This window comes from Fundulus heteroclitus, chromosome 13 (genome assembly GCF_011125445.2).
Source record: "Fundulus heteroclitus isolate FHET01 chromosome 13, MU-UCD_Fhet_4.1, whole genome shotgun sequence".
Classification (NCBI taxonomy): Eukaryota; Metazoa; Chordata; class Actinopteri; order Cyprinodontiformes; family Fundulidae; genus Fundulus; species Fundulus heteroclitus.
The window spans coordinates 5,240,600-5,267,232 of NC_046373.1; the positions used below are offsets into that span (position 1 = coordinate 5,240,600).

General features: G+C 40.7%; 2 protein-coding genes and 2 non-coding genes across 4 annotated transcripts; 1 reads left to right on the forward strand and 3 right to left on the reverse strand.

Moving 5' to 3' along the window:
* Window positions 1–2,003: 2,003 nt before the first annotated feature.
* On the forward strand, window positions 2,004–2,168 carry LOC118565569. Its single transcript, XR_004932456.1, has one exon. It is a non-coding gene; the product is annotated as a U1 spliceosomal RNA (small nuclear RNA).
* Window positions 2,169–5,748: 3,580 nt separating this feature from the next.
* LOC118565572 lies at window positions 5,749–5,913 on the reverse strand. The gene has a single exon (XR_004932459.1). It is a non-coding gene; the product is annotated as a U1 spliceosomal RNA (small nuclear RNA).
* A 5,197-nt stretch (window positions 5,914–11,110) lies between these two features.
* Window positions 11,111–19,529, reverse strand: LOC110367144 (plasma kallikrein). Its single transcript, XM_021311926.2, has 9 exons — window positions 19,432–19,529; window positions 14,907–15,056; window positions 12,743–12,852; window positions 12,515–12,647; window positions 12,239–12,357; window positions 12,035–12,167; window positions 11,822–11,928; window positions 11,560–11,698; window positions 11,111–11,312 (listed from the first exon to the last, which is right to left on the reverse strand). Exons 1-9 carry the CDS (start codon window positions 19,527–19,529, stop codon window positions 11,210–11,212), a joined length of 1,092 nt encoding a protein of 363 aa, XP_021167601.2. The 3' UTR covers window positions 11,111–11,209.
* On the reverse strand, window positions 18,916–24,942 carry heyl (hes related family bHLH transcription factor with YRPW motif like). The gene is made up of 5 exons (XM_012854850.3): window positions 24,384–24,942; window positions 22,388–22,454; window positions 22,215–22,298; window positions 22,024–22,105; window positions 18,916–21,932 (listed from the first exon to the last, which is right to left on the reverse strand). Exons 1-5 carry the CDS (start codon window positions 24,461–24,463, stop codon window positions 21,253–21,255), a joined length of 993 nt encoding a protein of 330 aa, XP_012710304.2. The 5' UTR covers window positions 24,464–24,942; the 3' UTR covers window positions 18,916–21,252.
* Window positions 24,943–26,633: the final 1,691 nt, after the last annotated feature.

A 26,633-nucleotide genomic window follows, 5' to 3' on the forward strand; every position in this document is an offset into this window, starting at 1 on the left:
TGATAATTTATGTGAAATTAAAGCTGAGAGGTTTACGGCTCAGTAACAGAGGAACCAGAAACGGTTGCATGCTCAGCAGCAGTGGGAACTGCAGCAGGTTTGCAGGGATGGGGTGCCTTGATACGCTTCCTCTTCAGGGGAAGGTCGGCATATTCTGGAGAGCGCAGCGCTTCCCAGCTAATCTAGTCACGCAAATTAGTTCTGATCTCAGTGAAAAAAATGCTTATATTAAGTTACCATATCCGGGCGTACTGTACGCAGAGTTAGAGCTTGGTGGACTTCGCGCTGACTCTCTGCAGACATTTTATCCTTCATAGTCGAGCGTACTGTGGTCTACATTTCTTGTGGCAGATTCCTACAATTCCCACATTTTCCAGTGGGACGAAGTGGCAGAACGGATGGTAAAATGTGTGATTAGCTAGCTGAGCACCTAGAGCCGTTTGTTTTCCAGCAGGCTCCTACCTGTCAGTGAGAACAAAGGGACTGTGATGCCACGTGTCCTTGTGACCGCCTGCTTGGAGCAGCTCAGTGTATAAAGCTCGTGTCACATATAAAACAGTTTGATGTAACGACTTCTTGCGGCTAAGAAGTCTATAGTGTGACACCGCGTACGCGGTTGTAAACTTTGAGCTCTGCACGTATCTGTATGCACGGAGTCTGTGCAGAGTCTGCCTTGAGTACGCGCAGAACTCCGCGGGGTTAAATACACCCGAGTATGTGGGTTTACATCAGCATCAGGGGTTAAAGTTCTCCGTCCTATACCAATAGGAGAATCACTCATCACCTCCCAAGATGTAATTCCAGCCATTCCATTTAACACCGATGTTAAATCTGAATTCCTATTACAATCATACCTAGTAGGACATCCATCATTAACACTAATCAGTGAATGTAATTCAAGAAACTTTTCAATGACCAAACCATTTGCATCTGTATTTAGACTCCCTCATAAAATATGTGAATGCACTTGGTTGTGGATGCAGGTGTTTAGAGTCCAGAAGCATGAAGCTAACTAAGGTTTTTGCCTCTGTCTTTAAAAATATGACGAAGTCAAGCAATGAGAGAAGTAATAGTAATAAATTACGCAGGTTTTTTTCAGTGTTGTTTCCATGTAATCTGCTGGGTTTCCTTAGAAAATGTTTTGACCATTTGTCTGGAGGATTTGATTGAATTTGACTTTGTAAAGAGCCTTGAGATGACAGGGGTTGTGAATTGTAGCTATACAAAATAAAACTGAATTGAAAAAGTAAAATGTGTTTAATGATCTAAAACATTTAAGTGGGAAAAGGGGAGGGAATACTTAAATGATGAAAACTACAGTGGGGGTTGGCAAACTTTTTGCCAATTTAAAGAAACGTCTACGAGCAACAAGCATCGGTCTGTCCTCTCACCGAGTCAGTATAATCATGATTTGAGTAGAAAGATGTTCTGGCTGCTTCTGAAGCTTTACAGAACTGTAGAATCTGTTTTTTTGCAGGTTAAACCTGGATTTTCGTCCTTTAATTTGCCACATGGTATCTTGCTCTTGGATAAATGCTATTCCGCAGCCACACCAGCAGGTGGCAGCACCAGACCTGTTTCTCTGCACTAAGCAACAGGAAGCGGTTGTGCTAACAGAAAAACAACCATATTAACGTTTCTACTTTATCTGATGTGTTTAAAATATTTATAAATTGAAAGAAACTGATTAATGTTCTGCATATTAACTTTATGTTGAGTTCTTGCTGTTTTGTTGGCGGTTAAAAATAGAAGAAACGTGTTTAGAAGGCTAACGGCTTTAGCTTTGGTTATGCAGCATTGAATTGTGGGTAACCAAAAGGCGTTTATAAAACGTTAGATCTATCATAAGTGCTGCTTTGTAGCACACAGTTAGTCAGAGATGGTTTAACGGGTGTAGAATAGCAGCTTCCAGGCTGCAGTTTTGTCAGCTGACAGAGTGACGGCACCATGACCCATGAAGGTGTGTGTGTGAAAGACATGGCAGAGTGTAAGGTGAACAACTCATACTTACCTGGCAGGGGAGATACCATGATCAAGAAGGTGGTTCACCCATGGTGAGGCTCAGCCATTGCACTCTGGGCTGTGCTGACCTATGCGAATTCCCCAAATGTGGGAATCTCGACTGCATAATTTGTGGTAGTGGGGGACTGCGTTCGCGCTCTCCCCTGATTTATTGTAAAAGAAAATATTATTAACAGCTCATCTGCCTGTAATCAGACAGTAACAGTTACACTATTATTAGAGCATTATATACATCAAGTCCAATGTTGATGTAACCTTGGCCGTTTCGTAATTAACTTTCAAGTACGTTCGTGGCAAGAACACAGGAAGTACGGACTTTAGGAGAACGGGAGCGCGCACAACGTAGTTACTCGTGACGTCACCACACGCACAGCTCGTCTGGATTCCTCTTCCTGTCATTAGTAGTCTAGATGATAATAAATTATTACTTATATTGATCATAAGATTAAATAATTGTATGGATAATGTATTCATAGTTTAATGTTAGAGGTAATATTTTGTGTTAAATAAATTATAATTTAAGTTCTTTAGCTTTTTTTAACATACAAATCTATACACTACACCATATTTTATTGAAAACATTTTTAAAACAATATTTTTAATATGTAAAAAAAGCCTAAAAAAAATCTTGAAAAGTTACGCCGCGGTGCATTCTGGGAAAGCGGACCCATTTCATATTTGTATGGCTTTGTAAATATTGCTTGGAGTTAAATTATTCTGTTCAGAGTGGGGTTTTTTCCCAATCCACCTCTTATGATATTACATCTTTCAATCCTCGTGTAATTTTGTTTGTTTTGTGCGCATTTACCTGTTGCTTTAATTCTACAAATTTTCCCATTGTGGGATAAATAGATGATTATCTCATGTTATCTTTGCAGATAAGCTATTTTAGATACTCCTTATATTACCATATAACAAAAGAAAGGACTTTTGGCCTTTTGGTGTTTAAAGTGCTTTATAAATACAATTGGTATGACATGTCACAGCTAACAGAACGGCAAACCAGGTGTAGAAAAAAGAGAGAGAACAAAAAGTTAAAACTTGTGAATAGCAGCATAACTACAGAGATAGCTGAGATTAACCCAAACCACTCTAACTATAAGCTTTGTCAAAAAGGAAAGTTTTAAGCTCTCAGGCTGCAGGTCTGCTGGTGGTTCCTAGAGTAAAAGTAGAATGGGAGGCAAATCCTCCTCTCCTGTGAAAACAACTCCCAGTTTTGGTCTGTGAGGCAGACACCCTGTCTACTTTTAAGATTAGGCTTAAAACTTTCCTTTTTGACCAAGCTTATACAGGGTGTCTACAAGTATAAACAAGTTAAATGTAATACTTTTTAAGACCTTTTAATACCACTTCTAAATGAAATTTAAGACCAAACGTACGATGGAAATACAAATCAAAATGACGGTTGAGTTTAAGAACATCGGCTAAATGTGTGTAATGCGAAAAGACAACAAACATGTCATTACAGTCCTAAATTATATTTATTACTATATTTTCAGAACATTTAGGTCCCATGAACAAATGCTTATAAAATCAGGCAAATATATAAAATACTGTTCCTTCAGAACAAAAATAAATAAAACATAAATAAATTACAATTTCAGCTGCTGTCAAAGTGCAAAGACATTTACATAATACAACTTGTGTGACAACTATTGAATCAACCAAAATTAAAAGATAAAATAATAATAATATTAGACAACTTGGCACTTGAGAAAGTATTTCTTTGTTTTAAACCATGTTAGTAACTGGTAATTTGTTGAATATATTACACCTTCATTCTGTTACAAAGATAAAACATTTGTATAAAATAAATGTCTGTTATTTTCATATACTATTATTACTATTGTTTTCTTTCCCTCTTTCTCCTCTCAATTATTCGTGTCCTGACTCAGAAGAAACTCAGATAGGAAAAACATTTGTAGATTTTATTTATTTATTATTTTATATGCTGCTGTCGGTCTTGGGAGACATTTACAATTTATTCCAACAAGTATTGAGTTAATGAAGCAACTCACGTCAGTCAGATAAACACAAAACAAATAAAACATAGCCAGCGGTACTACGCACACTACTTGGCCAACAGAAGTGTACTAAAAACGGACTAACATCAGCCCTGGCTGCGGTTTCCCTCGGAGGTCTGCGGGTCACTCTGCTCCGCTCAACGTCGGACTATTTTTTTTAGATTACGCACTAACTCTGTAAACAGGCCAGATAGGGAACCTTAAAAAGATAATGTTCTCGCCTCAAACAATCTTAAAACGTACTTTTGAACAACAGCAGCAGAAAAGGGAATTTTTTAACTTACCGCTGTGAGCTCTGTTTGCGCTGTCTCGAATCAAGCTGTGGCCGCGGTGCATTCTGGGCAAGCGGTCAGTCTGAAGAACGCACAAGTCTGCTCTGATGCATGCTCGATAAAGAGGGCGGGCAAGAACAACATCCGGGGAATTCGTCACGTTCTCGGTTTGGCGTTCTCTGCAATTGGAACAGTGCTCGGTCTGAGGCTGATGACGTGTCACGAGCACACGAGACCGCTCAAGAACGCATATTGAGAAACGGCCATCGACAACGCAGCGCATAGGCTATCGTAAAAAAATATTCGACCTAGCAGAACAGATTGCCCGCATTTTCACGGTGACATGACACACAAATATTTAAGACCCATGCACAATTAATTTAAGACAATTTAATACTTTTCAAGGCCTTATTTTGAGGAAAATTGATTTACGACTTTTTAAGACTTTTTAAGGACCCGCGGCCACCCTGTTATAGTTAGAGTGGTTTGGGTTAATCTCAGCTATCTCTGTAGTTATGCTGCTATTCACAAGTTTTAACTTTTTGTTCTCTCTCTTTTTTCTACACCTGGTTTGCCGTTCTGTTAGCTGTGACATGTCATACCAATTGTATTTATAAAGCACTTTAAACACCAAAAGGCCAAAAGTCCTTTCTTTTGTTATATGGTAATATAAGGAGTATCTAAAATAGCTTATCTGCAAAGATAACATGAGATAATCATCTATTTATCCCACAATGGGAAAATTTGTAGAATTAAAGCAACAGGTAAATGCACACAAAACAAACAAAATTACACGAGGATTGACAGATGTAATATCATAAGAGGTGGATTGGGAAAAAACCCCACTCTGAACAGAATAATTTAACTCCAAGCAATATTTACAAAGCCATACAAATATGAAATGGGTCCGCTTTCCCAGAATGCACCGCGGCGTAACTTTTCAAGATTTTTTTTAGGCTTTTTTTACATATTAAAAATATTGTTTTAAAAATGTTTTCAATAAAATATGGTGTAGTGTATAAATAGATTTGTATGTTAAAAAAAGCTAAAGAACTTAAATTATAATTTATTTAACACAAAATATTACCTCTAACATTAAACTATGAATACATTATTCATACAATTATTTCATTTTATGATCAATATAAGTAATAATTTATTATCATCAAGACTACTAATGACAGGAAGTGGAATCCAGACGAGCTGTGCGTGTGGTGACGTCACGAGTACATACGTTGTGCGCGCTCCCGTTCTCCTAAAGTCCGTACTTCCTGTGTTCTTGCCACGAACGTACTTGAAAGTTAATTACGAAACGGCCAAGGTTACATCAACGTTGGACTTGATGTATATAATGCTCTAATAATAGTGTAACTGTTACTGTCTGATTACATGCAGATGAGCTGTTAATAATATTTTCTTTTACAATAAATCAGGGGAGAGCGCGAACGCAGTCCCCCACTACCAGAAATTATGCAGTCGAGATTCCCACATTTGGGGAATTCGCATAGGTCAGCACAGCCCAGAGTGCAATGGCTGAGCCTCACCATGGGTGAACCACCTTCTTGATCATGGTATCTCTCCTGCCAGGTAAGTATGAGTTGTTCACGTCACACTCTGCCATGTCTTTCACACACACACCTTCATGGGTCATGGTGCCGTCACTCTGTCAGCTGACAAAACCGCAGCCTGGAAGCTGCTATTCTACACCCGTTAAACCATCTCTGACCATCTCTGACTAACTGTGTGCTACAAAGCAGCACTTATGATAGATCTAACGTTTTATAAACGCCTTTTGGTTACCCACAATTCAATGCTGCATAACCAAAGCTAAAGCCGTTAGCCTTCTAAACACGTTTCTTCTATTTTTAACCGCCAACAAAACAGCAAGAACTCAACATAAAGTTAATATGCAGAACATTAATCAGTTTCTTTCAATTTATAAATATTTTAAACACATCAGATAAAATAGAAACGTTAATATGGTTGTTTTTCTGTTAGCACAACCGCTTCCTGTTGCTTAGTGCAGAGAAACAGGTCTGGTGCTGCCACCTGCTGGTGTGGCTGCGGAATAGCATTTATCCAAGAGCAAGATATCGAAATATATATATATATATATATATATATATATTTCACAGCACCATATCTGTAAAAGTTTAAAGTCAGGAAACTTATCACGTATAATTGCCGGGGCACTCAACCAGCGGCTGAGGAGAAGTAGCTTGTGAAGGCCTCCCGTACAGCTGCGGCCTCCTGGGTGGCGTTGTTGGCACCTGCTCTTCTGGCTTGTTGCAGTGCAGGGATGCCATGTCATTCCGGTGGGCCAGGACTTTCTGCTGTGAAGATCCACCTCTGGAAATTGTGATGGGCCACTGCAGCTTTCACAACTGCATCCACATTTTCAGGGCTCACTCCAATCACGGACGGTAGTCAAAGATCCTCTTTGGTTGGGAGAGGTTTCTTCCCGGTCATGGTCTCGGCGCATTCTTCCTGTAAAAATATAATAAGGAAAAAGAACATATATAATACAAACTCCAATTTAATATGAATCAATAATTAAATAGTTTTAATAGTCAACTCAATGCTACAAAACCAGTAATCAGCTAATGATGAGGCTATTTTATACAATGTGAAGCTGCATGTGATTAGAAAACCAGGGATTATTCCAGTTCTCATGTAATTATAAGGTATTTGAACGGGAAATTTTCGTCACCTACAAAGACATGTGGCATGGGCCCCAAGCGACTGGTGCCAGGGAGAAGAATTTCTTCTGGGGGATGTAGCTTTTCTACCCGCATGGAAACAGCAAGGGTCCCTCCCATCACTATTTCAGCCAAAAGCTCCAACGTCCACCACCCTAAAAAGATATCTTGCATCCACAGCTGGCAAAAGTACAACAGCGTATGTTCCCTTATAATTAAAATACTGGGAACCTGGATTAAAAGGTGCCAGGATCACCACACGTGTCCCGTCTTCTGCTCCCACACAGTTGGGAAAGTTCCACTTCTCTTGGAAGCCCAGAGCAATCTCCTATCAATCAGCAACCTTTTGAACCGGCTTAAATTCCTCCACCAGGTTGTCCAAAATGGCATTTGGCACATCTGGCGCAATGTCTGCCACACGGGAGATCCCCACTCTACAGCACAACGCGATGGTGGTGAAGGAGTCACCAGTTGCCAGGTATCTGAAGTGAATAAAATCATAAATGAAACTGCACACCTTTCAAATTTCAAATACATTTTCCGTGTAGCCCATTGAGTCCATTACATTTTATAAACAGTCAATAAACAAGTATTACAGGTACAAACAACCAAGCCTTCATAACATCACTGAGAAATACACAGTATAATTTATTACGGGATGTATAAAGTGTTAGCTAAAGCTATTGATAAGGTTTTTTTTCTGTATAGAAGTGTATCTGTAAACACTTGAGTCCAAGCACCTGTAGGTGTTTAAACAAGTGCCCTTGTATATTTAAGGTTTATCGATAAGAAAAATGCTCAATAGTGGTTGTGAGGAGCCAAAGACCTGCCCTCCAGAGGACCGAGGCAGACGCAAGGGGAACCCGGAACCCCAGATGCCCGAATGGACCCCCCCAGAGCAAAGGTGCCCAAGAGGGACCAACACAGGGATAACTGCCTCCCCCATCCCAGAGAAGAGCAGAGAGGAGCCCCCCCCCACACACACACACACACACACACACACACCCTTCATCTACCATATTGGTCTCATGTCCATAAGCAGCATATTGACGATGCTTTCTGTGAAGACTTCGGCCATTTTTGGGGTGCAAGAGCCTCTGTTCAGGATCGACTCATCTTCTCGCCTTTGCTGAATTAATCATCATAATTTGAAGGGTGGGGATAATAACCTTTAACAAACAATTTAACTGATTCATTTCCTAGAACTAACTTCAGCGTTAACACAAATAGGTAATTAAATATTTACTTCATTTTTTTCTTAACATTTTCCAGACTCCTCCACCAAGCACTTAATTTGCAGCTACATCTGTCCAACCAAAGCAGCTGTCCCAATGCAGCTCTGTAGGTGGATATTTCTTCCTCTCATTGCTGAGTGTTAACTTTCTTCCTGGAACGTACCCCTCATGACCTAAGCTTGAACTTTTTCTTCACTTAGAATCTTGTGGATCATGACCTCAGGTCAAAAGTTTCAAAATGTGTTTTGTGATAGTTCAGAAGCACAATGAGTTAATAGGGATCAATAGAATATAAACAAATCATTGGCAGTAACACCATAAATGGGTATGTAGATTGATGAATGTCTAGTGATGTATTCAGAGCTTTGAACAAGGTCACTATTGTGAACAAAAATCGAGAAACACCATATGTGTGCACCCATAATTTATTTTGAACACTGGCATTGTAAAGAGGTTAGATTTTCAACATGTGACTATGTCTTAAAAGACTTGCTTCTGCCTGAAGTTTCTTTATGTCTGTACTGTTGCAGTTATAACAGCAGGGGGGGCTCACAAACTGATGCTCACAGTTATTCTGCCCTTTCCATTTTGTCTTGGTTAAAAGGAAGTTAGTAATGTTCCATGAAAAATATAAAGTAAAAGATAATTTTTTTTTAACCCAGAATGAGATTAAAATGTTCAGGAATATCCACCTTAAAATGGTGAATGGACCTCAAATCTAGATCCTGATCACTGTTCAGTGACATAGGAGGTACAGATGTGGACAGCTACTTAAGAACGGCTGGAGTGCTCCTCATCACATCTATGTAATAATTATTCCACTTACAGGAACGTTAAACACCAGCAGGACATTGTAAATTGTATCCCTTAATAGGAAGTAATGGAAGGCACTATTTGGCGGTTTTGACTGCAAACCTGTTATACCTAATCGATATTAAGTTTTATGCCACAAATCAGATTTTACCAAAAGCACTGTAGTGTATAAACAAGCATTCACTGCAGCTATGAATACAGTGGATACAAAGATTTTGTGTTCACCCTTTTAAAATTGGGGTTGTCTGACGTAAAATTATTAAATCATACAGTTTTTTTTTTTTTTAAAAGGCTGTTTATCCCTGTTATGCTTTTTTTGGCTCTTTGTTCTCCTCTTATTTTCTAGCATCACCCAAAGACGAGTTGAATAAATAAAAAAGTTTTAAATAATTATTTAACTTCAAAACCAAACCATCCTCGCTCTATATAAATTAGCATATGTCCCTTAGTTAAATAATAACAGTGATTTACCGCTTTTGAGGTCTGTTTCACTTAACATACTCGGGCCTGATCATTTCTAGACCTATACATTTAAGAAGTTGCTTGATTAGGACCTGTCCGACAGCATGAAGTAGGCTTAAAAAGTTACTTGTGTCTAGATTTCAGCTGCTTTCATCCCTGTCTGTGCCTTATTTGCCTATCCTTTTGTTCATGTGTTCGGTTTTTCATTTCATTTCAGTGGAACTATTAGAACTATCTTCCTAGAAAAATTATGATTGTTCAATACTTATTTTACCAACTGTAGATATTTTGTTCTTGACATCATTTATTTTGCGCATCCAGTTCCAGGACAACAAAGTCAAAGGTTCGGAGTGGCCATCGCAAAGCCCTGATCTGTGAGCAGTGATCGAAAAGCGTCCCACACAGCTTTGAGAAAAGATATTTCCTGCTTCAGTTCTTCTTCATGCTCTACCATCTTCTTCTGCTCTTTTGATTCCTTCTTATCATCACAGTTGAAATAAATCTACTTTTCACAGTGCTTATCCATTTTTTGGTATGTTTTAATTGGGCTGTTATGTACTTGTATTTTTTTCACCTTTTGTTTCTCAGTATGTTCATAGGTGGGGTTGGTTGAAAAGCCAATGCTCTGAGTCAGGGGTGTCAAACTCATTTCTATATTGGGCCACTTTGGCTTCATGAAGTCAATAAAAGGGCCGGTTGCAACTGCATAGGTAACTCTTTTGAGTTCAGAATTTCATTCCCATTCACATAAAAATGTGGAAAAAAAAAAAAAAAAAAAAAATCAGTAACATAAAATTAGCACCCTTAGGCCTATTTGAACAATTTATTTGCAAAACAATTTATATTGGGTTGAGTTAAACTTTAAACTCATCATTCTGCATCACTTTTTCTTATTTTGGACATTTCTGAGTTGTTCTAAAGTGTTTTGGAAAGACATACATCTAGTGGCAGGATGCTGTTACTACAGAGTTTGCTACAGAAAGCACAGTTTCAGCCACTTTATACACTTTAAAACAATATATGTCTCCACTTATATACTTTTCTATATACTTTCTTGGCTCTTGAGGGCCAGATAAATTGCCTTGACGGGCCGGATTTGGCCCACAGGCCTTGAGTTTGACACGTGCTCTGAGAGCTAATAAATTAAAATGAGATAATTTTTGGCTAACCACACATGTTTTTGAGAACTGAGTGCAAAAAAACAGCTAAATTCTACCTATGCTGTTTAAAGTTTGTTTTTCATCTGACGTTGATCTTCTTCAATCTACTAATTAAGCTTTATGACACATAAGTGCGGTTTTGTCTCATAACCTGTTTTTTCCAGTTACCTAATCCCTATCAAGGTTTAATTATCATGGTTGAGTAACATAAAACTAGTTTGATCTTATCCCAATCATTTTCCCTTGAGCTTCTAATGTCTGAACAACTCTGAAGCATTTTTTTAAACTGTTTTGTTTTATGAACTATGAGCTGATTTCAAAAGCTGATTTTAGGAAGTCCAGAAATCCTGATGTCACAATCCAAATAGATTGGGAATGGGTATGGAGATTTGGTCTAATTGAAGGGTATAAAATACATCCACACAGAGCCAAATCCTTTATTTTGATGAGAATTGATCAGACTTTTTGCATGGTATTTTCATTCGATGCTTAGCGGTGTTACATAATTTGAACATTGGACTTTCAACGGCAGTTCCTGAGGGAGAACCCTGACACGGCGTTGGTCTGCTCGGTTACTTTGGGTGGAGTAGGCAAAGTGATGATACGCTTCAGGAAACAGAGGCGTCTTTAAAAAGAAAGAGCAGCAATGTTAGTCATGCATTTTATGCATAAATGGAAATGCAGTTTTTACGGTTATTTAACTTCAAATCCAAACCAAACTTCGCTCTATATAATTATTAGTAATCGTCCCCTAGTTCAATAATAACAGTGATTTAGTCACTGCTTCACACGTACATATGAATACATAGCCTGTGCGTGTGTGTGTGTGTGTGTGTGTGTGTGTGTGTGTGTGTGTGTGTGTGTGTGTGAACCTTGTTGGGATGTAGCTGTAGAACTGGCAGTTAGGATCTTCTGTGCAGCTCTTCTGACAAGACCCGACATTGTTCAAGGAAAAACGGCGAATATCTGAAGAGGGGAAATCTATTCCCACATGAACAACCTTAATCCAACCTGTTTACAGGAAACAGCGAGATGACATGTACAATCAGACATGGCCAATGAACAGACGGAACATGTTATCGTTTGAGTAATACCGGTCTTTTTACAAAACCTGGTCGGTGAGGCTGTACGTACTGTCATCCAGCTGACAGGACCGTGCTGGTAAACCAGATGTGATGCCTCCTACAGGTTTAGGGATCATTTGTCCTGGATTGTTCTTGAGGTAACATCTAAATGTAGATCTTAAAAAGACATAGGAGAAGAACCGTTGCTCTGATAAAGCGGTGTTCACATTTTAATTTCTATCTCTTTATTTGTATTCCCAATGTGTGACTTAAGGAACAATACCTTATATGAGAGAAGTGTGTGCATCGTGGGTGAGCCGAGCACAAGGCTTGACAATGTTCAGCAGACACAGTGGGCAGAATCTCAAAGTCACGTCCAGGAAAGTCAGTGTTTGGATAAAGCGTGCCCTTACACTCTGCGGTAAAAATGCAGTAAAATTAGAAACAAAGAATTTGTTTTCACATTCTCTTAAGAGGGTCTAATTACCTGAGAGCAAGGACATAGTCGCTTGCATCCTTTGGGAAAAGCCGGATATTCTGTCACCGAGTGCTCTTATATTTGGTGTCCTCGGTACTGTCCAGCTGAATTTCAGGTGGCATTGATTTCTAGTACAGATATGCATGGAAAATAACAGAATGCTTCATATATAAAGACAATTGACTTGTCTACCATTTGTGGTAGAAACACAATGAAACCATTTAAAATTAAATGTGCAAACGATGCATCGAACTGCACTCATGATATTATGTTGGTAGGACTTACAGGAAACTGAAGAACTGACAGCTTGGGTCATCAGTGCAGGCTCTCTGACATTCCTTATAATCTGCTGTGAAAAAAGTTCTGTAGTCTGATCCTGGGAAGTCCACGTCGTCATAAATCCGTGACAGACATGGTTCTAGACGGAGGAAGCAAAGAGTTTAAGAGCTTCTTTTTCTTTCAATTATTGCTGTTCAATCCGTTTAGGAAAACCTTAAATGTTAGTATCCCTACTTGGGTCTGGATAGCAGAGTTTAAGAGAATAACCAGCAGTGGTACCCTGCTTTTGATTCTGACGAACTGGTGTTCTGCGGAGGGTAGACTTAAGGAAGCAGTGGAAATGTCTGGTAAAGAACACAATAAAATAATAAAGGTAAGCCATAACTCCTCGCTGAATGCGGTCAAGGTTTTGTAGTGTTTTTTTTTTTGTCCTTCTCTTCTCTGTCATGTTGGCCAAATTCTACATTTAGTATCGTTAAACTTCACTCAGTTAGAATATCAAAAGTACAATTTAAACTCCCATGAAATAAAGAAATAACACAACAAGCCACCAACATGAGGCAAGGCAAGTTAATTTCTAAAGCACTTTTCAGTAACAAGACGATTCAAAGTGCTGTACTGGAACAAAAGAAGAAAACATTGCAGTGGAATAGTAGCAGTAAGTTGGACTGCAAACTTCAACACTAACATTTAAAGGCAACTCTAAACAATTTTTTTTTTTTTTTTTTTGCAGCTCGCTTTTTCTGAAAGTAGGCTGACAGGAAGGGGGGTGAGACATGCGGTAAAGGACCTCGGGTTGGATTCAAACCCGGGTCAACCGCGTCGAGGACTAAGGCCTCCGTATATGGGTCGCGCTACCTGCTGCGCCACGAGCGCGGCCCCAACAAGGTTTTTAACCTTGATTTACATAAACTCACTGTTTCAACACTTTTGCAGTCTTCTGGGAGTTTGTTCCAGATAAGTGGAGCATAAAAAATGAATACTGCTTCTCTGTGTTTTGTTCTGGGTATGCAGAGCAGGCCGGAGTCTGGAGGGTTTATCCACTGATAACAAGGGTGTGATGGATTTAGGTGCTATGACATTCTTTGACTTATAGACTAACAGAAGGGTTTTAAAGTCTATTCTCTGAGATACAGGGAGCCAGTGTAAGGATTTTAGAACTGGGGTGATGTGCTCTACTTTCTTAGTGTTAGTGAGGACGCAGGCAGCAGCGTTCTGGATCAGCTGCAGCTGTCTGATCCACTTTTTAGGCAGACCTGTGAAAACACCGTTGCAGTATCGATTGAACTAAAGATAAATGCATGGATTAGTTTTTCCAGATAATGCTGAGATATTAGTCCTTTAATCCTGAAAATGTTTTTCAAATGATAGAAGGCCAACTTTGTAATTGTGTTTAGATGTTTTTTGAAGGTTTAGGTCAGAGTCCATCACTACACCCAGATTTCGGGCCTGATCAGTGGTTTCTAACTAAAGCAACTGAAGTTGCGCACTAACTTCTGATTTCTCCTCTATTGGTCAAAAAATTATTACTTCCGTTTTGTTTTTATTCAATTGAAGAAAATTTTGGCACATCCACGCATTGATTTCTTCTAAGCATTTACTCAGTGCTTGAATGGGTTCATAGTCACCTGGTGACATGGTGCACAGAGCTGTGTGTCGTCTGCATAGTTATGGTAACTAATGTTGTTTTTTGTGATCTGAGCTAGACGGAGCATGTAGATATTGAAAAGGAGGGGACCCAGGATGGACCCTTGGGGAACCCTACATGTGATTTTTGTCATATCTGATGTAAAGTTACCTATTGACACAAAAAATCCCTGTACTTTAAGTAAGATTTAAAGCAGTTGACCCAGTTTTCCAGGCGCTCTAACAGAATGGAGTGATCGACAGTATCAAATGCTGCACTCAAGTCCAATAATACCAGCACTGTGGTTCTTCCACAGTCTGCATTTATTTGAAGGTCATTAAAAACCAATATCATTACCCTATCAATTAAAATTGAGCTAAAAAGGCAGATTTTTGCAACTATGACACATATTTAGAAGTTTTATTTTAGTCTAAGTTTTATTTAGACTAAATAGGCTACACATTTTTTCTTTTTCTTTCTTTTTTTTAGTTTAGGATAATGCTTTCTATTACAAATGCAAAAAACAAAACAAATAACCGACATAATTTTCTCTTTCAAGACTTCCACATTTGTTTTATGAAATGATCGTTGAAATCGTTTGTAATCATGACATAGTCCACCACAAAATATGTTGGACTTTAAGCACTTTTATGGCTAAAACAGATTATGCATGATAATTCTGTTATTTTAACGCATTTGTTCAGCGTTTTAGCTGGCACTGAAAAATAGGTTTAGTAATTAGAGCAGAAGTTAATAATGTTTCCTCTATACCTTCTGTCAACCGTGCAATCAGGACCTATAAAAGCAAAGAATTGACAAGATGGATGATGGGTGCACAGGTGCTGACAGTGTTCAGCATCTGGAGAGTAGATGATTTGAATGTCTGATCCTGGAAAATCCCAGTTCCTCTGAAGAGACACTCTACATTCTTAAGAAAGAAAGGAATAAGAACATGTATGTCTATTCATAATTCCATTGCTACTAAAATAGCATTTACGTGTAAATACAGAAAGTACACAGGCAGTAAATGTATTACCTTGGCAAAAGGTGCAGCCATAGAGTTGGAGTAAGCCCATTAACATAAGAGCTGTATTCATCTTCTTTGGTATTCACACAATAACCAGAAGGTTTTCAACTAAAGTTATGCTGATCCTTCTTTCTCTGAAATCTATTTTTCAGAACCTTTACGATTATTTCCACCACGGACTGAGGTGCAAGGAAGAGTAGACAGATTAAGTACAATAATTGTGGTTGCTCCTCCCCAAACCTGACAGTGTTCCAGCTTCCATTGGTCAGAGAACAAGGCAATAAAAACAAAAACTGTCTGTAAATGATAAAAATTTTTTTTAAACGTTACACGTTTCTAGAATCAATAGGGGGAGTTTGTTTAGCACATATCTCACATATAATAGTGCAATAAAATGATTTGAGGAGGCTCCAAGACAGTTTTTATGATGACAAGAGACAGCAAAATAACAGGAAATAAAATAAAGAGAAAGTAATGGTCAAATAATATGTTCAAACATAGCATTTATAGTTGTTTACTTAATATTACAGTAATATATCATGTTAAGTGGTAAAGAGTCTGTAGACAGATTGTTACTGTCTTGACTGAGGAGCCCTAAAACTAAATAGAATAAAACCTTTCTTGGTTCTTTTTGTTTTAATCATCAGGGCTTAAGTTCAGGTCTTTATTGATTTTCACTACAACATTCTAAAGATATCAAGGTTTGCGTTGTCTCAGAGACATCAGCCTTTGGATTTGTGAAATATATGAGGCCCTTCCCAAGGTACCTAAACCTGCTCTCCATCTTGTTGATGCTGATCCAAAACGGAACGTTGATGTTATTTTAGACTCAAAACTAAATTTTAACAACCACAGAAGAATCAAGAATCTTTATTATCGCCATCTGTTACCATGATGAAATTTCCTTTGAGACAGATGTACACGGATAACAGAACACATAGACACACCGACTTAGTGTTTACAGTCTTTTACCCTCTTTAGCATTTATAGTCTTTTTTTTAATTATTTTTTAACATTAAAAAACACTGCTTTAGATTCTGATTAATTGGTTTTTCATTAAAGGTTAAGTCAAGTCAAGTTTATTTGTAATGCACATTTCAGCAGCAAGGCGGTTCAAAGTGCTTTACATCACGAAAATATAAAAACATCATAAACACACCAAACAGTCACTGGTTGTGAGACCAGTAACAAAGATTAAATTGTATCAGGTGAAAACATTAATATACATCTAATATGTTGGTGAGTGTTCCCGTTATTAGCCAAAAGCAGCTCTAAACAGGTGGGTTTTTAGTCTTGATTTAAAGTACCACAGTGTTTTGGCTGATTTGCAGTTTTCTGGAAGTTTGTTCCAGATTTGTGGCACATAGGAACTAAATTCTGCTTCTCCATGTTTGGTTCTGGGTATGTAGAGTAGACCAGAACCAGAAGAGCTGAGTGGTCTGGAGGGTTGATACAGCAACAACAGGTCTTTAATGTATTTTGGTGCTAAGCTGTTCAGTGATTTATAAACTGGAGTGTAGCTTCCTTTTTGGGAACTCAGAAGAGATATACCTAACGATACATGGCGGCCCATTTTCTCACTAAAGTTCAGAAACATCATCCCAGGTGACGAAACTTCTGAACTGTCCTGACCTTGAGGAGCACGGTGGGTTCCCTGTTGGTGTTGATGGGGTGGAGGGGGGAAGCCGAGGAGGATGGGAGCCCCTCAGCTCCATTTCCAGCTGAAGTTGTGGGAGACGGTCGCTTATCGGTTTGTTTTCGAACAGTGTGCATCTGATGGCTTTGTGCTTGCCCTTCTACAGTCGTTTCTGGGACAGTGATGTCCTTTCTTACATCGTCCTGTGTTTGGAGAAATTACTTTCGGTTGTTGACAGCGCTGAAAATATTGGCTGTGAAAAGTTTTTCCCATCTTGATTTAGACCAACTCTATTGTGATGATAAGATGATAATGCTCCCAGAAAATCTTATGATTGTCAATGAAGTTCACAGAGCTGGCAGAGCATTCTTTAATAAGCCATTTATTAATCATAAGCAATCTGCTGCAATTTCTATCATCACATCCAGCTTGTGGTATTGGTCCACTGATAAACACCTTCATATTCAGACTTGTGACTGTGCTTGGAAGATGAATAAATTCATTTTTCAGAATTTCTGATTTTTGCCTGGCCAGGTCATTAGCTCCAGTATGTATGATAAGAAACTCAATGTTCAGCAGATCACTGGTTAATGAGGGTATTTTCTGTGTTATATCAGATACTGTGTCATTTGGGAAGCAAAAGACAGTGTCACACTTGAAAGCAGATTACCTTAGACTTAAGAAAGCAGTGGAAATGTCTTGTTAAAAAAAAAAAAAAAAGAGAGAAAAAACACAACCTGATAACTCCTTGCTGAATGGGGCCAAGGTTATGGAGTATTTTTATTTTATATTGGATTCTGTAAATAATAAACAGGCAACTCTTTCAAAATCCAGAGACCAACACCAGTAAAATGTCTCTTATCACACCAGTTCTTAAAACACTACAATAGCTCCCCACCAAAACTAAACAAGGTGAGGTAGCATTTAAACGCCTTTTGCTCCTCAGCAATGGAACAAACTCCCTGAAAACCTGAGATCTGCAGAAACTGTTGGCTCCTTTAAGTCAGGACTGAAGACATTTTTGTATGCTGTCGCTTACAAAAATGTAATTTTAACATCCATGTATATGTGTATGTACAGTCCATCCCATAAATGTCATGGGTTGCTGTGTTGGGAAAAAAAATTACACAGCCTCTGAAATATTTGTTTTCCTTTTCTGGCTGTTGAACATTTTATGACTCCACCCTGAACCAGCAGCTTTTTCCCCCCAGTTCTTAGTTCCTCCTCACGAGCAGTGGCACATTTGAGAGGCGATGTATTTTATTTTCCAACACAACAACCCATGACAGTTATGGGATGGACTGTGCATACACCAGTTCTGTAGATATTAATTAATTCAGAGACTTGTTGAATGTGTCCTACACTCCGTTTCCACTAGTTTGCCTGCCATGTGAACAGGTCCACCGCAGATAAGATCTCCCAATTTGCTGCACACAATCTTTTTTAAATCTTTGAATTGATCTATGCTGAAACCGTCACATAGAAAATAATAGTATTCTGATTTTCAATAAACAAAAAAGCTCCCTGATGGTTTGGGGTCCCTAACATCATGTTGGAAAAGGTATCTATGGAGACTGTATAAATAATGTGGTTAACAAAACTGTCCTTAAATATTTTTTATAATTCCATTTCATATCAATTTAATTTATATAGCGCCAATTCATAACACATGTCATCTGAAGGCACTTTACAAAATCAAATTCAGTCAAATCATCCAGACAGAATGTTCAAAAAGTTTCCTATCGAAGGAAACCCAGCAGATTACATTGAGTCTTGACAAGCAGCATTCACTCCTCATGAAAGAGGGTAGAGCCACAGGGACAGTCCATGGCTTTGCAGCAATCCCTCAAACTGAGCATGCATAAAGCGAAAACTCCCCTTTAACAGGAAGGTGTTATATCGTTATATTTTTATTTGTGGCTTACTATGTAATCATAGTGGAAGAACTGACATATGTCATTTTTGTTTTGGCCTGAATTTGTTGATTGCATCTTTTTTGTCTCAACTATCTCAGGTTTTATCTTGATCTTAAGACACCATGCTGTAAACAATTGTGATTGTGTTGCAAAAAAAAAAAATAGGTGCTTACTCAGGCATTCATAAATTATTAACAAGTTTAGGGGGCAAAACACATTCCGAGCTAAAGAACCAATGATGCCATCTTTCACATTATTCCATTATGTTTAATAAAATCATACAAATCAAAACATAAACTTATGCTTTTTTTTAACTGTGGGTATGTTCTGAAACTAACATAAAACACATCCTAACACCAGGAAAAGTGAACTGTAACAAGTTTCAAGACAATGCGATGTGTGTAAACTTTTCATTTGATTCAGAGAAGTGAAAGTCTCTCTAGTTCTGGTAGTTCATGCTGGAGCTGTGAACTTGGTTAACAACAAGAAGGCGGTGAAACAAATTCATACATCTTTACCTGACTGAACTCTACCTTGAACTAGTTCTCGTCAAGGATTTGCTGGCAAACCTAGCTGTCTAATTTACCATTTAAAGATTCAAGTAAAAAAAAACAACATTTTGTCACTTCTTTATTTACTCCCTTCTCGTCTGCCCTCCTACCTTCTGACAGAACCCTCCTCTTTTCCTCGCTAAGCTTCCATAAAACCTTTCCTCACAGGCACAGAACTTCCCTCTTCCTCTGCCCGACATCCCCTCCCCTTCTTCTTCTCTCCTCCCTCCGAGCCTCCCCTCCCCCGTGAGAACGCCAGCGCATTGTGAGTGTGGTTGTCCTTCCAGGAAGCTGTGGTGGTGACTCTGGCTCCTCCACTCAGAAGATTGAATAGTGCCAGCCAGCTTGTGCTTTTGTCTATAACTATGTATCTCTGGATGTGTGTGTGTATGTGTGTGTGTGTGTGTTGTGCGTGTTTGTGTATGTATGCCGGCTCTCTCCGCGAACATTCCACCATCATACCGTCCGTCTGACCGCCGACCGGCCTCGCACGAGAGCCACGCCGTCACTGCGGTCGGGTCCTGACGCCAAGCTCCGAATACTCACGTTACGCGCACGCACGCGCGCAAACACACGCAAGCACACAACGGGGGCTGCACACCACATAAACAAAACTCTGAAACACAAAGACAGTGAAAGCAAGAGGGGACGGAGCCTCCAGAACGCACTAGCACGCTCGCTCGCATAAACAGTGCGCACTTTGCGGAACACACACATTCTTTGGACCGCAGACCACAGACATTGCATCCCGAAGTAGATCAAAGCGCCGGCCTGCAATAAACACACACCAAACCCTTCTCTCATCCCTCCGGCGTGCAGCTCTGGTGAAACACAGCATGGCTATGTGTATCTTCAAAAGAAAACAACTGTTTGCAACTGCCATTTATCACCGCGCGGGGATGTGTTGTGCACGCTCTGTGTCCTGGCCAACCTCCTTTGATTCACAGTATTCCTCTTTCTTTCCATCTAAGCCTTCACGGCCCCTGTCATCAACCCCTAACCCTTTCCCCCGCCTCCCGCCGCCACCCTGTTATTGAACGTCTATGCTGAATCAGTCACTCGACCACAGCCGTTCAGATCTGCGCCTTTTGTTTTCCCCGTCCCTCCATCCCTCCCTCGCCTTTGTCCGTTCATTGTAGAGGAGACAGTGGCGCAGACAAACAGAGAGAGAAGATATCCGCTGGTGTACCACAAGATTCGAGAGGAAGAATGGCAGGGAAACAACAGAGAAGGCGGAGGGGGATGCATTGGCTGATATGAGGGCGAATTTAATTACAGGGGAGCGCCAATTAGAGGGCACAGTGATGGGTCTGTTTGCCTCACCGCGGCATCCCAAAAACATCACCATCTCCCACCATGTTTATCCTCCGCTGCCGCAAGACCACAGCTCCCACAAGCCCTGGCTGGAGACAGCTTACATGCTCAAAGGGGGTTACGGCTGGGGAACATGTTGGCGGCGTTTTCAGACGTGACAGATATGGATAAAAGAGGAGCAGAGCTCCCTGTCTCCGCCATTCCTTTGCTCTGTTGTGTTGACAGCTGCAAAAACACGCTGGCTATTACTCATGTAGTCAGTGAGAGAAAGCAGAAACACACACAGAGGGTGAAGGCACTTAAACTTTATGGAGGGTTTTGTCCAACATTCTCTGGAAAGGAAAAAAAATTTAATCAAATGTAGAAATGTTTTAGGGGAAAAAGGAGAAACATCACAGCTCGAAGTTCAGTCAAAACACAACCTGAACCTTTTTGTTTCATATATATGGCTCTGCAGGACACTGTTTGTGTTTTTGTCAGACAAGAACATGGATACAACTAAGCATTTCCTTCACATTCCTTCATAAATGATTGTAAGAATCTAAAACTTCACTCGTCATCTCATATGGCTTTTAGAGTCCCTTAAAAGAGACAACTCTCGCAAGTATTTGCTACATGGTGCAAATGAAAGGTCCGTGTCCACTTTACAGAGTTTGTTTGTTAGAGACGACCTTCAAAACGCTCCGATCTCAGTCCCCCACCCCTGCGCCGCCTTGCTTGCACCAGTGAGGCTCCTGCGCTGGGCTATAGGAGAGCCCAGAGGTGCAAAAGGCCGGAAGGACACTTGCAGAGGTGCAGAGGATGATGGAGTGGAAGAGGAGGAGGAGGGTGAAGAAGAGGAAGCGGTGGGGAGAGGTAAAGGTGATGCACAGGTGGTGCTGTGAGGGGACGGCTGGTTTGGCCTGGAGGGGCCCAGAGTGGAAGATGTTGGGAGGGAGGCCACTCTGTGGATGGAGGCCAAAGATGTCGGCCCGAGGAGCGGCGGGGCGCCCTGCTGGCAGCCAGCCAGGGGCGTGAGACGCAGCGAGGCGGATGACGGGTAGCTCCCCAGCAACGCGAGATCCCTTCGCCCGCTCGGGAAAGACGGCGACGAGGGTGCAGGCGAGGCAGGGGCAATCGACGGGAAGGAGTTCCACGGCCAAGGAGGGAAGTGTAGGGCAGACGCAGGGGGTGACTGGAGCAGGAGAGGGTCCAGCTCACTGGCACAGTGCGAGAGGTGGGAAACAAGGCGGGCTCCTATAGGGTCCGGAGACTCCCCCTCCAGTGAGCTTAGGTACCGTACAACCTCTCCAACGCACTCCCTGAAGCCCAGGGTCCTGTAGTCAACAGCCAGAGCTCTTGCATCAAAGTACCCTTGAATGGAGATAAGGGTGTGATTAAAAACTTTGTCAGTGGCAAAATGTACAATGAAATGCATTCTCAAGGGATGGCCAAGTTTCTGTACCTTTCCCCCCCATAGCGTGTAACAGTTTGAGGTGGTCCACTGTCATTTGCAGAATTTCAGCTTTTTCCAATTTAGAGGAGCCCTGAAGGAAAAACGAGTAACACTTTACTCAGAAACGCTCAGACATTTAATCGATTGATATGATCTTCTCATGACGACGTCCTCTGTAATTCTCTACTGTGAGAATCTACCTGTTTCTCAAAAGCACTTGGCACCAGTCTCCGCAGCTCCGACAGGCTGTGGTTGATCCGGTCTCGGCGCCTTTTCTCTATGATCTACACCGCAAGCAGAGTAGAGGGACCTTGAGAGTCAAAGCATAGGAGACGAGGGTCTGAGAAAGCGAAGATCCAAAAGCGCCACTCACCCCTCTTCTCTTCTTCCGAGCCAGGATCTGCGAGGCACTGCCTGGAGACATGGACCCGGTGACGGGGCTGCATCACGGAGACGGAACGAATAAAAAAAAAAGAGTCAGATGGAAGAAAGAGAAAATGTGGTAACATCGAGTCGTCGGCATCTTGTTGTTATTACCCCGCTTAATGTGACACAGGGAGAGGGATGGCGCATCAGCCCCTTTAAATCTTATTGGATTTTAGGCACGGAAAAGTAACAGAGATGAGATTGTTGTCTTTTTTTGTTGTCGTTCTTTTTTTTTTTTTTTTGGTTGCATATTTTTTTTTAGAAGAAAGCACTTTTAGGAAGATAATTACGTAGCCCCAGGGCGATGCTTTTATTTTGCAGCGGAGGCTCCAAACAGGCAATATGGGAGCTCTGGTCCTCCAAGTACAGTCTGCCAAAATGGATCACGTTTGTCTGTGAACTCTCGTCTTACATGCCCTGAAAGGCTTCCACGGCTTGGAGTTCCCTTCAAAACTGTCCCTGCAAAGACAGATTGCGCTTCTATTAGATTTTAACTTGAGGGCTGCCAATTCAGAAGACTGTTTTTGTTTAGGTTGATTTTTTTTGATGATGAAGGCCTTGGAAAAGCAGCGCAGTCCTCCGCTCGCACATCAAGCTGCAGTTCAAACTCTTTAAACTCACCAATTCTTCCCCCCCACCCCCTTTTTTTGTGCAACTGGCTCGTTTTGCCTTTCGTGACGTGACTGAGGCTTTTTTTCCCCCCGTTCTAATATTTGTTAAAGGACTGTTGTAAGCTCGCACGTTCACGGATATTCCCTTCAATCCAGATGCGTGTGAAATTCCCCCGCCAAGGAATTTGACCAGTTCACCTAAAAAACGTAAATGGTTTAATGGCGTTTAAGGAGAGCACGTTACGTTCAGAGTCATTTCGTACGGCTTATCGAGCCTTTCTGCACCGCACTGAAACAACTTAGATTAATGACTTGTGATTAGATAGGTCACATTTGCATTCAGAGTTTCAAGTGTCCGGAGAAATCATTTTATTCTGTGCCAAGCCTAGAGCATTGTATTTACCAACTGATCCATTAATAAGATAATAAGGTTGATTTAGTTATGAGTGGGGGGAACAATTTAGGCTGTTTTTCCCCTGGAATGCTATATTTAGCAAGAAATTCAAATTAAAGTTTTGGAAGAACAGACCACATAGCTAACCAAAGGAGAAGCAGACAGTTTTTTGAAAAATATAATGTGAAATATATTTTGATCTTGCAGAGTTTTTTATTCTTCTTTTGCTGCCGAATAAGTTTTTCTTTTATTTATTTATTTTTACTTTCTTCCTATGCATAGATGATGTCCCATGGAAGTTGTAAATGCACAAGGTGCAGATGTAAAATCCAGTAACCCCAACCTATTTCAGAAATAAAATTAAAATACTTCACATGTTTTTTTTTAAATGCAGTGCACGTAAATCAATTCATCGCCTAAGATTAAACAAAACAAAATCCACTTGCACATGCTTAAGAACCAGTAGGCCTCAGATCACGTTTACCGTCTCCTGTTGTAATTTCTCACCATCTCTTCATTAACTGAGATGCAACCAGATTCTAACAATAAATAGCGTTCATTTTACATCATATTTCATTTATTTTTAACTTGTTACTTTGGCTTCTTTCATAGTTTGCGGATGCTCACAGAGGAAAAAAAAAACTGCCACCCAGTGAAATTATGCTGAAGGCTTTGCAGATTCCAAAAAAAAAAAAAAAAAAACATTTAATATACCATTGCCTCTATTATTTTAATTTGTTTTGCACCACACCAGCCTGTCGGACCTGAATAACCGACACTTATTCCCCGCTCTTTGAAGTTAAATGCCGTGCAACACCCATTTCTCAGAGCAGGACATGTTCGGAGCATCCGTAGCGTGTGTATTTTTAGCCAGTGGTGTAATTTGGTTCTGGAGGAAACGCGCTCCAGCCTCAGGTGTGGCTTGGGCGGATGCTCACCAGTAGCTGTCTTCTTGCCCCACGTCGATGAACTCGTCTGTGTCCGAGTCCGGGGAGCTGTAGTCGTGAGGTCTCTTCATCTTCCTTTAGCCTTTAACCTCTTGGCTGGACAGATGATGATGACGGATGGACTGGTGGATTGATGAATGAGTCGTTGACCGCTGTCTCTCTCCCTCTCTCTCTTTCTCTCTCTCTCTCTCTCTCAGCTGAGGCACTGGGACGCTGAAGAGGGTTTCGCCTGGGTAGCTCTCATGCGCTGTCAGTTCTGAAAGCTTTGTTTTCCTTCGTTGCTTCTTGTCACTCGCCTCTTCTCGTGTCGCTGTTTCTTCATGTGCCCTCTGAGCTCTTCTTCTTGAGCAACCCCCAAGGGCCCATGGCAAGGAGGAATACTCCCAAGCTGCTTTAGCCTTTTTTTGCACAATCAGTATCATCCAATCGTAGTCTATTCCTCTTCTATGTCTCTCTTGGCTCCCTCTCTCTGTCACAGCCACCCAATGACAAAGTAGGACTTTGGCAGTTTGGGGCAGGGTTGCCAGCCTCGGCTCCCCCGCCTCTTCTCCTCAGGCCCTCCTCCCTCCCTTTAATCTACCCTTCACTGGCCTGTCACCCTCCTTCCCATCCTCCCGTCCATCCGCCTCCCCCTTTGCTAAGTGAATCTCAGTCAATTAGCCTCCGATCTTTCCATTTTGTTTCCTCACTTTTGTCTGTCTGCGCACCTTTTAATTATGCTGCTCTGTAGGAACAATGGTAGCAGCAACAAGATGGGGGGGGGGTTATGAATGTGGGAATAAAGCATCTATCCACAGGAAAACAGAAAGCATTAGAATGATGCACAAACATCAAAGAGGTCAAGCTTGCTCTGAATATAGTAACGGCATCGTTTGGAAGTTATTAAAGTGGAGACGACTACAGTTATTCGAATGGATGCGGATGGTAATATTTTTAGTATTCATTTTCAGAAAGTTTGCTCTTTAAAGAAAAAAAAAGGGTTACATTTCGGCTTTAAAAACTAAATTTGCATCCAAATTTGCGTGCATGTTTCCCTACACGAATGAGGAAATATTTTTTTTTCCAAACGGTCTGAGCCGGCCCCATGCAAGTGCCAAATGTGTGCCGACACGAGGGGCGATGGCAGAGGGGTCAAGAGAGGAATCAGCCCAGTGAGTGTCTGAACATCTGTGCTCTTCACTGGACAAGATAGCGCTCTTTATACCCTCACGTTCAAGCGAGCATACTGACACAAACGCACACATAAACACACACACACACACACGCTGTTCCTCGCAGCTCTCGGCGCCGGGTTCCGCCGCCACCGTGGGAAGATCGCTGGTGCTGATTGCCATGGAAACACAAGGCCCAGGCGCCGGTTGTTAGGAGCGATGCCTGACTGACCCAGCACTGTGCGCATATGTGTGTGCGCAAGACGGAGGGAGGCCAAGTGGCATGCCCCCTTTAACACAATGCCCAGCTGAGTGTGGCTCTTCCTGCCTGGCAGACTGGAAGGGTGGGTTAGTTTAAACATACTACAATGCAGAAGTGCAAGATCTTTGTGGGGGACTTTTTCAGTGAGTAAATTGTCCTTTTTTTTCTTTTTTTCTTTTTTACCCTAAATCCGCTCCACAAAGCTCTATAGCTTTTGACCTATCTCCATACAAGTGCATTTGAGATAGAAAGCTCAATATACTAAGAAGACCACAATTATTGGAGCCCCTGGTAAAGATGTGTACGAAGCCTCAAATGAACTTTTACACGATGCATGCTTTTTTATTTTTACCCCCTTTACAAGAAGCACGACGTTGGTGGCAAGGTGGCCAAAACCTTTAATAAATCTTTGACTTCATACTACTTTTCTGTCAGTTTCAGCTGTTTTAAACGTTTTAAGAAACTATTCAGCCATCATTTTCCCCCCACCAACAAATGCACAATAAAACACAGCTAGGTAGTGACATATTGATCTCCACTGCAGGATTTAACAAATTCTAAAGTTTTAACATGCTATAGTGCTTTGATAAGTTCATTCTTTTTTGTTTTAGAACTTAACTTTAAATGAGCTTGTTTATAATAATCTAGTGTGTAGAAAATTCTCATCTTCTTATCTTATTTTGTCTTTGTTTGTATTTGAGTCAACCACATCACAAGAGGCACCAAACCTGGACTGATCAGCTGCTTTTAAGCATTCTGAAACAATGGCTTTTTAATGTATTTCCTTTTGTGTTTTGCTTTTATTGTCAACATTATGTGTCTGGCTTG

Excerpts from the sequence above, each read along its gene's own strand:
- LOC110367144 (XM_021311926.2), bottom strand. The coding sequence starts at position 19,529 with ATGCGCTGGCGTTCTCACGGGGGAGGGGAGGCTCGGAGGGAGGAGAGA. Across the intron at positions 12,358-12,514 it reads TGTCAGTTCTTCAGTTTCCT|AAATCAATGCCACCTGAAAT; the intron begins GTAAGTCCTACC and ends TATCTGTACTAG. Across the intron at positions 11,929-12,034 it reads ACACACTTCTCTCATATAAG|ATCTACATTTAGATGTTACC; the intron begins GTATTGTTCCTT and ends TGTCTTTTTAAG.
- heyl (XM_012854850.3), bottom strand. The coding sequence starts at position 24,463 with ATGAAGAGACCTCACGACTACAGCTCCCCGGACTCGGACACAGACGAG. Across the intron at positions 22,455-24,383 it reads GGGCAAGAAGACAGCTACTG|CCCCGTCACCGGGTCCATGT; the intron begins GTGAGCATCCGC and ends TCCGTGATGCAG. Across the intron at positions 22,299-22,387 it reads CTCGGAAGAAGAGAAGAGGG|ATCATAGAGAAAAGGCGCCG; the intron begins GTGAGTGGCGCT and ends CTTGCGGTGTAG.